Source organism: Oncorhynchus gorbuscha, linkage group LG24 (genome assembly GCF_021184085.1).
Source record: "Oncorhynchus gorbuscha isolate QuinsamMale2020 ecotype Even-year linkage group LG24, OgorEven_v1.0, whole genome shotgun sequence".
Classification (NCBI taxonomy): Eukaryota; Metazoa; Chordata; class Actinopteri; order Salmoniformes; family Salmonidae; genus Oncorhynchus; species Oncorhynchus gorbuscha.
Genome location: NC_060196.1, coordinates 30483674 through 30495503, shown reverse-complemented (window position 1 = coordinate 30495503; position 11830 = coordinate 30483674). Strand labels below are relative to the sequence as shown.

General features: G+C 42.5%; 1 protein-coding gene across 2 annotated transcripts in view; it reads right to left on the bottom strand.

The window, feature by feature from the left end:
• Window positions 1–9413: 9413 nt before the first annotated feature.
• LOC124011996 (cyclic AMP-dependent transcription factor ATF-6 beta-like) overlaps window positions 9414–11830 on the bottom strand; it is an 18958-nt gene continuing 16541 nt past the window's right edge. For both annotated transcript variants that reach the window (XM_046325321.1, XM_046325322.1), the window contains exon 17: window positions 9414–11683. In XM_046325321.1, coding sequence (XP_046181277.1) covers window positions 11307–11683 — 377 coding nt within the window. In that variant the 3' untranslated portion in view covers window positions 9414–11306. The remainder of the gene's footprint in view (window positions 11684–11830) is intronic.

Here is an 11830-nt window from a genome sequence, read left to right as displayed (position 1 = left end):
ATTTGTTTAACAAGTAATATAGAATTTTTTCTCAAAAGATAGTTATCAAAATTATTGACACCCCTAAAGATTTTAATAAATAAAGTAGATAAAAGTTAAGTATTTGGTCCCATATTCATAGCACGCAATTACCACATCAAGCTTGTGACTCTACATACGTGATGGATCCATTTGCAGGTCGTTTTGGTTGTGTTTCAGAATATTTTGTGCCCAATAGAAATGAATGGTAAATAATGTATTGTGTCATTTTAGAGTCACTTTTATTGTAAATAAGAATATAATATGTTTCTATACACTTCTACATTTTTGTGGATGCTACCATGATTACAGATAATCCTGAATGAATTGTGAATAACGATGAGTGCGAAAGTTACAGAGAATCAAAGATCATACCCCCAAGACATGCAAACCTCCCCTGTTATTGAAAATGGTGAGAAACATATTATATTCTTGTTTACAATAAAAGTGAATCCAAATACATTATTCACCATTCATTTTTATTGGGCACTAAATAATCTGAAACACAACCAAAACAAACTACAAATGCATCCAACAAGTTTGTAGAGTCACAAGAATGATGTAGTCATTACATGCTAGGAAAATGGGACCAAATACTAAACTTCTGACTACTTTATTTATAAGAATCTTTAGGGGTGTCAATAATTTTGACCCCTAGATTTTTTGAAAGAAAATAAATGACTTGTTCAAAAAATATCTTTCACTAAGCAGTGGTATTAATATAGAATAATATAATTTCCCCATTATTTTGAGCATACAATATAGCTCAGTATTGGAAATGTTTATTTTATACAGACATTACTGCTCATCTTTGTTAAGGGTGCCAATAATTTCAGACCCTACTGTACACACACACACACTGACATTGCCCATCTCACATACTGTTTATCAGCGCACACAATCCTAGTTGGACCGCCAGTCGTAAATCAGGAAGCCAGTTTTATGTAATGGAGAGTTTCCACTGCTTTTAGCCCAAGCCAACCAGACTCAGTCAAATAAAAGAGAAATGAAGCTCAATTGAATAAAATGACTGGAGGGTATACATTTTTAGGGGGGCAACTGAGAGAGGCCTAAACATGCTACATGTTAAAGGAAAAGGGGGATACCTGTGTCTTCCGCATTTAACCCAACCCTTCTGAATCAGAGGTGTGGGGGGGCCGCCTAAATCGACATTCACATCTTCGGCGCCAAAAGGCGAATCAATGCTTTGCTCAGGGGCAGAACGACAGATTTGTACCTTTCCAGCAACCTTCCGGTTACTGGATCAACGCTCTAACCACTAGGTAAGCAAGCTAAATGAGCACCGTGCTTAGTATACCTTACTTAGTATTTTCTGTCTGCGTTTATAAATCAAATCCAATTAAATGTTATTGGTCACATACACATGGTTAGCATGTTAGATGTTAATGCGAATGTAGCGAAATGCTTGTGCTTCTAGTTCCGATCGTGCAGTAATATCTAACAAGTAATCAAAACATTTCACAACTACTTGCAACAACACATAAAATGGTGTGAATACAGAACGACATAACCCCCATACTAAGTGTAATAACAGATTTCCAAACTCGTCGTCGTTCAGAAAGGTTCCAAACTCATCTTTGCTCAGAAAAGGTTCCAAACTCGTCGTCGCTCAGAAAGGTTCCAAACTCGTCGTCGCTCAGAAAGGTTCCAAACTCGTCGTCGCTCAGAAAGGTTCCAAACTCGTCGTCGCTCAGAAAGGTTCCAAACTCGTCGTCGCTCAGAAAGGTTCCAAACTCGTCGTCGCTCAGAAAGGTTCCAAACTCGTCGCCGCTCAGAAAGGTTCCAAACTCATCGTCGCTCAGAAAGGTGGAGAGAGCGACGCAGGTGGATACACAGCACACAAACATAAACCAATGTCCATTCCCTGACACTTCCTCAACTTCACCTGGAGACAATGTAAACACAAGCAAACAGATGTACATGCCTGGACAGTGGACACACACACACAAACATAATGTATAAACACACACTCACACATACACGCATACTCACACACGTTCAGCCAGCCTGTGGCAGAGTGTTTACAAGTCGAGGCTGTTCCGGGTGGTTGGACTTTATCGCTGTCTTGACATAAAAGCTATTTGTGCTCCAGGCCCATTATTATTATCATGAGTCTATCTTTCCCTCACCCACATTGCAACAGCTCTAGTTGGGCCTTTGTTGTGTGTGTGTGTGTGTGTGTGTGTGTGTGTGTGTGTGTGTGTGTGTGTGTGTGTGTGTGTGTGTGTGTGTGTGTGTGTGTGTGTGTGTGTGTGTGTGTGTGTGTGTGTGTGTGTGTGTGTGTGTGCGTGCGTGTGTGTGCGTGCGTGCGTGCGTGCGTGCGTGCGTGCGTGCGTGCGTGCGCGCGTGCGTGCGTGCGTGCGTGCGTGCGTGTGGAGACATGTGTGGACATGTGTGGACGTGTTTAAAAATACTGTTGGGGACCAGAAGTCCACACAACAATAGTAAACAAACCAACATTTGACTAACTGGGGTACATTTTGTTGGTCCCCACAAGGTCAAATGCTATTTAGGGTGAAGGTTAGAATTAAGGTTAGGAACTAGGATTAGTTTTAGGGTTAGGAGCTAGGGTTAGGTTTAGGGTTAAGGTTAGGTTTTTGGGTTAAGGTTAGGGTTAGGGAAAATAGGATTTTGAATGGGACTGAATTTTGTGTCCACACAAGGTTAGTTGTACAAACTGTGTGTGTGTGCGTGTGTGTGAGAGAGAGAATCTCTTTGCAGGTTTGCATGTGTACATGCCTGTTATGTTCGTGTGTGAGTGAGAATATCAAAACAGTTTGAAGAGCACTTTGACATTGTTTCAGCAGCAATAAGACAATAACTGGACACTGTCGTAAAACACAGTGGGAGAGAATGAGAGACGTTCCCGTACACACACACTAGTCTGTCATCAGCAAACTACTCTTTCTCCCTGTGTGCCAGAAAGAATAATAGTAGAAAAGGGAAAGAAATACAGAAAAAGTACAGAAAAATAACCCCCATTACTGTATTATAAAAATCAGGAGAGTAATATATTTCAAATGACATCATCTGTCAGGACCACAAAATAAGGAAATGATGTCATGGGGACCTTTTAATTATGTTAAGCAAACTTACTAATGAGTTTCCATCCCTGACATTATCATGATCATTTTTACTCTACTCTTGAACCCCATTTGCCTTATGTTTCTCTCTCTCTTTCGCTATTATTCTCTCTCTCTCTCTCGCTATTATTCTCTCTCTCTCTCTCGCTATTATTCTCTCTCTCTCTCTCTTCTCTCTCTTCTCTCTCTTCTCTCTCTCATTAAGATGGCTGTGCTGGCATGACACTGCTTGTGTCACTCCTGCCAAAGTACTGAGGGATGGGGTGTACATTTTCTCTCCCTTCTCTCTGCAGAGAGTTTGTTCTGGAAGTGGTCAGTAACTTAATGTCTGTAACTTTCTATTGAGACTGTGGACTTGTTGATGCATGAACTTAAATGTGGTTTCAAGAATCAATGACCATCACCTCGCCTTGGATCCAAAGGGTTCTCTGTTAGTGATGAATTGCTCACTAGATTGACCTGTTTCAATGTAAAGTATGGGCATTAGAGGGCAGAGGCACGCAGAATGACCTGTTTCAATGTAAAGTATGGGCATCAGAGGGCAGAGGCACGCAGAATGACCTGAAGCATGAAATACTGTCATAATAAATGCAGACCAAAGTCATTCATATTATGTAAATCAATATCTATGGTGATGTTTGCAAACAATAAATGCAAATCCTCTTAAAAATCTAAAACCCGGGAATTTAGTGTAGTGTTCTCTGCAGTGGAAGTGCATAAGTGGATAGAAATGGGATTGGCCTGGTAGTCAGTTTGATCACACCTTCAAACTAAGCATATTTCACTTGCAGCACTTCACATAATATGACACTAAATGTTTGCTGGTTCGCTGAACTGTGACTTTTATCACCCACATTGTCATCAATCAGTGATTGAATGAAAAGGAACACTGTGTGGACAGACGGGAAGGGAGGATGGAACAGATAGACCCCACGAAGCACCGCCCGACACCAATGTCTTTTGGACGTCTTTTTTTGGTCTCGTCTCTTTTTAAGATTTTTTCCCACCGAATCGGACATGATTTCAACGTCCACGGACATTGATCTTTGGTCCAGATCGGCTTATATTTGCCCCAAACAAACTTCTATGCTGTATTGCACCCTCCTTTACTCTAATGTACTCTACTCTACTGAACTAAACTGTTCTGTACTCTATTAAAATAAACTAAACTGTACTGTACTCTACTGAATTAAACTCTACTGTCCTGTACCGTACTGTACTCAATAGTACTCTACTGTGTTCTTCTGTACTGAACTGTGCCATACTATACTGTCCTGTTCAAACTTGTGAAACATAGCCAAGACGTCTATGATTTGTTAAGATTTGGTCTGGATCAACCTAAATGTTGACTTGTTTGGCGGCGGAGCTCATTAGCATAATACCCAGCATGTTTTGCAAGTGTTCATTTTTTTACATTTTGGTAATTCAGCAGACACTCTTATCCAGAGTGACTTATAGTCAGGGCATTCAACTAACGTAGATCAACAACAACATATTAATCATAGCAGGAAAAAAAAAATCTGTAACCATTACTGAGAATGTTATTGTAGAACCTGAAATAAACTTGATTTCCACATCTTTATTTTCATCTGTATTTTCAAATCCAGTAGTGATAGGGAAATTAAGCTTCCTGAAGCATTGAGGCTTTCCAGACAATTGTGTCAAACAGCTTCATTATCCGTTCACAATGCAGAATAGTGACATCTGCTGGTCAGACATTTTTATTTTTATTTCACCTTTATTTAACCAGGTAGGCTAGTTGAGAACAAGTTCTCATTTGCAACTGCGACCTGGCCAAGATAAAGCAAAGCAGTTTGACACATACAACAACACAGAGTTACACATGGAATAAACAAACATACAATCAATAATACAGTAGAAAAGTCTATATACAGCATGTACAAATGAGGTAGGATAAGAGAGGTGAGGCAATAAATAGGCCATGGTGGTGAAGTAATTACAATATAGCAATTAAAACACTGGAATGGTATAATGTGCAGAAGATGAATATGCAAGTAGAGATTCTGGGGTGCAAAAGAGCAAGATAAATAAATAAATACAGTATGGGGATGAGGTAGATTGGATGGGCTATTTACAGATGAGCTATGTACAGGTGCAGTGATCTGTGAGCTGCTCTGACAGCTGGTGCTTAAAGCTAGGGAGGTAAGAGTTTTGACCTCATACCCTCACGTCTCTGAATGTTCCATAGTTCATACTCTACCTGCTAAATTAAATCCTAACTTTATAAGTACGGTATTTTTGTATTTAACTAGGCAAGTCAGTTAAGAACAAATTCTTATTTACAATGACTCCCTACCCTGGCCAAACCCGGACGACGCTGGGCAATTGTGTGCTGCCCTATGAGACTGCCAATCACGGCCGGTTGTGATACAGCCCGAGTTCAAACCCGGGTCTATAGTGACGCCTCTAGCGCTGCGATGCCTTAGACCGCTGCACCACTCTGGATCCCAAGTAGATAGGTATCCAGTAGCGGTCGGGGTTTGAAAGCAGCTTAATCGAAGAAAGCACCGGAGCCACAGTGAAATCAGTGGGATCTCGCATTTTGCGACACATGGTTCGCACGTGAACAAATGAAGCTTCCGACATCATTGATGACGTATTTCTGCCAAAAGTGATACACGCCCACTGCTTTGAAGTTAGCTGCTTAGCGACTTTGACGAATGCCTCGGGGCTCCAGTATTAAACGTCACATCACTAACACCCAGAACATATGGATTTTGAACATCCTGAAAACCTTTCATTCAGAACCTAAAATGGAAAAGTCGTATTTTAATGTAATTTTCCTCATTGGGACATCCTCTCGTGTCTGTGATTCTAGGGGTAAATGTAGAAGCTGACTGTAATACCCTACCTGAGGGCCAAACAGCCTTACAATACTCCCTATTCAGCTGAGTGTGTATGTGTGAGAGCGAGAGGATGTTTCCAAATTAATTTAAAATCTAAGACATACTACCTACTGTTAAAAAAAACATGAACTTCTAATCAAGACATCTAAATCAGTGTAAATTACTACGGTCTGTGCAGCTATACAGACAGACACACAGACTGCACACAGACTGCATCACATCCGGATGTGATTGGGAGTCCCATAGGTCGGCGCACAATTGGCCCAGCGTCATCCGGGTTTGGCCGGAGTAGGCCGTCATTGTGAATAAGAATTTGTTCTTAACCGACTTGCCTAGTTAAATAAAGTTTTTTTATATTTTTTTATACAAAAATACATTGTAATGTCCAGGAGGCAAAATTGTCATGTTTACAGTATCACCCCCAAGAGTTAGGGTGTCACCCCCATCCATACTTTCTCAAAGCCAAAACACTCTCCGTTGAACCTTTTACTTGATCAAAATGTGTTGTAGTCGTCCCTCTTTTCCCATGTTTTCTGAGCCAAAAGTACATTTTATTACCTCCAAAATAGGAGCAAATGTTTCCAAACGAATGTAGTATTTCCCTGCAGACCGTTCAAGTGACCAGACCAAAATGTCTCCAAATGTTATGGACCATTGTGAGATCCTGTAGGGGTCTAACATGGAGATTTCTTTCTTTGGTCAGACAATATCACCATTAGACTGGGGTCTGATTTACCCCGTTGCCACAATGCACAGAACCCAAGTGCCCCCTAGCTGTGAAAGATGCCTAATGAAGACAAACATGTTCTGAGTCTCTGTTGTATTAACCTTTACCAACGCGTTCTTTGATATCCGTACAGCCGGATGAGCAAGAAAAGCCACCGAAAAAGAACCTGACTGATTACGTCGACATTCCCTAAAGTTAATGTCAAAGACATCAGTCAGGCTGAAAATACCTCAGGAACAGGATCTGTGAGTGTGTGAGCTGAGCTTCAAACTTTTGTCAAGTGTGTAGGAGGCCTCATCCTGCATTTACGATGGATAACCTCTCCCTCTTATTTGCCCTCCATCATCTGCCTTCTGCTTTACAGCTGGGCATTTACTTCAGCAAGTTGGCCCCTGGTTCTCTGTCAAAGTAGTGCCCCTGTTCTCTGTCAAAGTAGTGCCCCTGGTTCTCTGTCAAAGTAGTGCCCCTGGTTCTCTGTCAAAGTAGTGCCCCTGGTTCTCTGTCAAAGTAGTGCCCCTGTGCCCCTTCTCTGTCAAAGTAGTGCCCCTGGTTCTCTGTCAAAGTAGTGTTCTCTGTCAAAGTAGTGCCCCTGGTTCTCTGTCAACGTAGTGCCCCTGGTTCTCTGTCAAAGTAGTGCCCCTGTTCTCTGTCAAAGTAGTGCCCCTGGTTCTCTGTCAAAGTAGTGCCCCTGGTTCTCTGTCAAAGTAGTGCCCCTGGTTCTCTGTCAAAGTAGTGCCCCTGGTTCTCTGTCAAAGTAGTGCCCCTGGTTCTCTGTCAAAGTAGTGCCCCTGGTTCTCTGTCAAAGTAGTGCCCCTGGTTCTCTGTCTCTGCCCCTTCTCTGTCAAAGTAGTGCCCCTGGTTCTCTGTCAAAGTAGTGCCCCTGGTCTCTGTCTGCCCCTTCTCTGTCAAAGTAGTGCCCCTGTTCTCTGTCAAAGTAGTGCCCCTGTCCTCTGTCAAAGTAGTGCCCCTGGTTCTCTGTCAAAGTAGTGCCCCTGTTCTCTGTCAAAGTAGTGTCCTCTGGTTCTCTGTCAAAGTAGTGCCCCTGGTCCTCTGTCAAAGTAGTGCCCCTGTCCTCTGTCAAAGTAGTGCCCCTGTCCTCTGTCAAAGTAGTGCCCCTGGTTCTCTGTCAAAGTAGTGCCCCTGTCCTCTGTCAAAGTAGTGCCCCTGTCCTCTGTCAAAGTAGTGCCCCTGTCCTCTGTCAAAGTAGTGCCCCTGTCCTCTGTCAAAGTAGTGCCCCTGTCCCTGGTTCTCTGTCAAAGTAGTGCCCCTGTCCTCTGTCAAAGTAGTGCCCCTGTCCTCTGTGCCCCTGTCCTCTGTCAAAGTAGTGCCCCTGTCTCTGTCAAAGTAGTGCCCCCCTGTCAAAGTAGTGCCCCTGTCCTCCTGTCCTCTGTCAAAGTAGTGCCTGTCTGTCCTCTGTCAAAGTAGTGCCCCTGTCCTCTGTCAAAGTAGTGCCCCTCTGTCAAAGTAGTGCCCCTGTCCTCTGTCAAAGTAGTGCCCCTGTCCTCTGTCAAAGTAGTGCCCCTGTCTCTCTGTCAAAGTAGTGCCCAAAGTAGTGCCCCTGTCCTCTGTCAAAGTAGTGCCCCTGTCCTCTGTCAAAGTAGTGCCCCTGTCCTCTGTCAAAGTAGTGCCCCTGTCCTCTGTCAAAGTAGTGCCCCTGTCCTCTGTCAAAGTAGTGCCCCTGTCCTCTGTCAAAGTAGTGCCCCTGTCCTCTGTCAAAGTAGTGCCCCTGTCCTCTGTCAAAGTAGTGCCCCTGTCCTCTGTCAAAGTAGTGCCCCTGTCCTCTGTCAAAGTAGTGCCCCTGTCCTCTGTCAAAGTAGTGCCCCTGGTTCTCTGTCAAAGTAGTGCCCCTGTCCTCTGTCAAAGTAGTGCCCCCCTGTCCTCTGTCAAAGTAGTGCCCCTGTCCTCTGTCAAAGTAGTGTCCTCCTGGTTCTCTGTCAAAGTAGTTCTCTGTCCCCTGTCCTCTGCCCCTGTCCTCTGTCAAAGTCAAAGTGCCCCTGTCCTCTGTCAAAGTAGTGCCCCTGTCCTCTGTCAAAGTAGTGCCCCTGTCCTCTGTCAAAGTAAAGTAGTGCCCTGTCCTCTGTCAAAGTAGTGCCCCTGTCCTCTGTCAAAGTAGTACCCCTGTCCTCTGTCAAAGTAGTGCCCCTGGTTCTCTGTCAAAGTAGTGCCCCTGTCCTCTGTCAAAGTAGTGCCCCTGGTTCTCTGTCAAAGTAGTGCCCCTGTCCTCTGGGAATTCAAACATAGCGATGACGTGAGATAGTAAAGCATGTGCTGAACGTTCAGCTACCTCAGCTTGGCCCTGAATTATGATGGGTTCTCGTACTGAAAAACATGGCTGCCAGTCTACATGACGCTGTTGCCTTTACTTTTAAGTTGTCCTTTTGCATGTATCCCCCCCCCCCGATGCAAATGTCTCTTCCTGCTGCAAAGACAAATTTGACTTGTTAATCATTTGCATTTGTCAGGCTACATGAGACGAAGCGGAAGCATTCAGTAGAGAGGGCGTTATGTTTATTTTCAGATGATTTGGACCAGACTAAACCAAGGATGTTCTTTGTATCAACTGACAAATACAAGGATGCTGTAACGAGACCTTCAGTTTAAGAGATAATCAAATCAGGGTTAAAGAAAAAGTGTGATACACTGGATCCGTAAGAAGAATTCTAAGCAAAACTGAAACAATAAACGTTGGATGATAACTTTTTTTTACATTTTATCGCTTTATTTATAAAACTCAATGTTCATTTTCTACAAAACAAAAAAAGGCAGCAGTTCAAACCTCTCGTATAATCAGAGAAAGATCATTTTTAAAGATAGAAATTCATTTAAGGAAAAAAAAAAAGGAGGCATTGACCATATGTACATTGCTACCATTACAACCACCAATTTTCATGCTTAAAGTTTTTGCCGTGTGTATGTGTACATATAATGTGCATGAGTGTGGCGAGTGTGTTTGTGTGAGAGAGTGCATTGACATGTACATGCAAAAGGGAATGTCTTGGATCCAACACCATATCACTAGTAGCATTGTGTTCCTGTATTCACGTTGGCTAAAGTGGGTTCTGAGGCTAAAGTGGGTTCTGAAATGGAAAAACTACTAAAAAAGAGAGACCTCAACACCCCCTAACATAACTTGTACAGCTTCATATAAAATTGTATTTTTTTTTATATTTAATTTCTTTTGATAAGAATAATTCTATTTTTTATATAAAAATGAAAAACAATGGGTGGTACTCCCGTAAAACGGCATTATCTCGAACAAAAACACATGCTGAAGAAGTGTGTGCAGTTCCTCAGGCAGAGCATGACAGACAAAAACATAGCGAGAGTTCACAGACAGAGTTTGCAACTAATGAAAATGACTTCAAATCTCATTGTAGATTCAGAAACCACTTTTGGTCAGAAGACTCAAGTTGACTGCATTTGGGGGGGGGGGGGGTTAAAAAAAACCCCACCTCAACTGAAAACGATGCTTACAGAATTACATTACATAAACCATGTAGAAGAAACACAATCAATTCTAGAATTACAGAGTACCTGGATGATTCTGGATAAGGTGTCAGTAATTTAACGTCGCTATATTGCCGATGACATTGAGAATGTATTCGGATGTTAACAGCCTATATATTTTTTTCCTGCACTAATTACATGGAGATGCAGTGGATCAAGCTCGATGTTGCAAGACTTTGTGCAAGTGATTAAAAAAATGACAAGTATATACAAACACACAACACACTGTATGATCAAGGTGGTCGTCTGCATTCAAAGCAAATATATTTAGGCCGATCCATGTACTTACTAATGTGTTAACTTCTGGAGTATAGGAACGGAAGGTTTGTGCCCATAAGATGATGAGGTTTAGGAGGACAGAGCAAAATATAGCTATGAATTTGAAAAAAACAAAAAAATACAATATCTCAAAAGCTACCATTGATATTTACAACCAATAAACACAAGTTAAATAATTCTCATTCAAATCCAAACACATTTGACATAATAAAAGAAACAAACAAAAAAAAACTAAATCTAAGCTGACTAGCATCTGACCTGAATTTTCTACAGGGGCCCTCTGAATGGAATTTCAATGGAGAGCGATAAACACAAAATATACAAAACGGAACCGTCACACACAAAAAAGAAATGGTCCTCAGATGAAACCACGAGCAGTCCACTAACATTAGCTGCATATATTTCAGTGATTAATTCTGCGCTGTGTCTAAGTGCAGTGAACTGCTAGGTCTATGTTTGGGCAGTTTTTCAAAAAGTATATATTAAGAAATGATTTAGTTAGGAGCCATTGGTCAACCTCTTAAATCTTTTTTACTTTTTCTATATTGAACAGATCAGGTTTGTGAAATGGGTATTACTCATTGGTCTATTAATATACCGAGTCTTCAGTAGAATAAAACACATTTGCTTGGAGTTGCTGGGACAACGTTTCAACATTGTGGCACCGTAACTTCATTGTTAATCATTTGTTGCAATTAGTACAGATGTCCTCCATTATTCCCTGACAGATCTGCCTCCTACAACCCTCCTACTCTCCCTTATTAAGTCCTCCTCTCCATCTCACTTCACTTATTCAATCTCCCATTACCCTCTCCTTCCTGTTTTCCCTCTACCCTCTCCTTCTCGTTTTACTCTATCCTCTCCTTTCTCCTCCAATCCCCCACTCATTTGTTCCCCTTCACTAACCTCAAACCCCGCCCCCTGGCCGATGTAATACTCGGCCTCCTGTCTGCTGGCAGGTAAGGGTTGCCGTGGAGACGCCGCTCCGCCGGTGTGGGGATGGTGGCGGCCTCGGAGGGAGGTGTGGTTGCTGTGGTGATGGTGGGCAGGGGGAGCGGGAGGGGGGTCGCGGAGCGACGGGGGAACAGCGGAGGCTTTGATGGGGATGATCCGGGTGTCCATGACCTCACAATCCACCTGCATCATCATCTCAAAGCCCTGGGATTTGTTATATAAACTCTCTGTGGGAGGGAGAGAGAACGAAAGAGTGCAATGTAAAAAAAGACATACTGACAAGGAGAGGAAAGCGTACAACAGACAGAGGCTAACAACAACCCCCCCAATATTTTTTTTTTTTTTTTATCCCATACACCGGCTAGGTGCAGTGA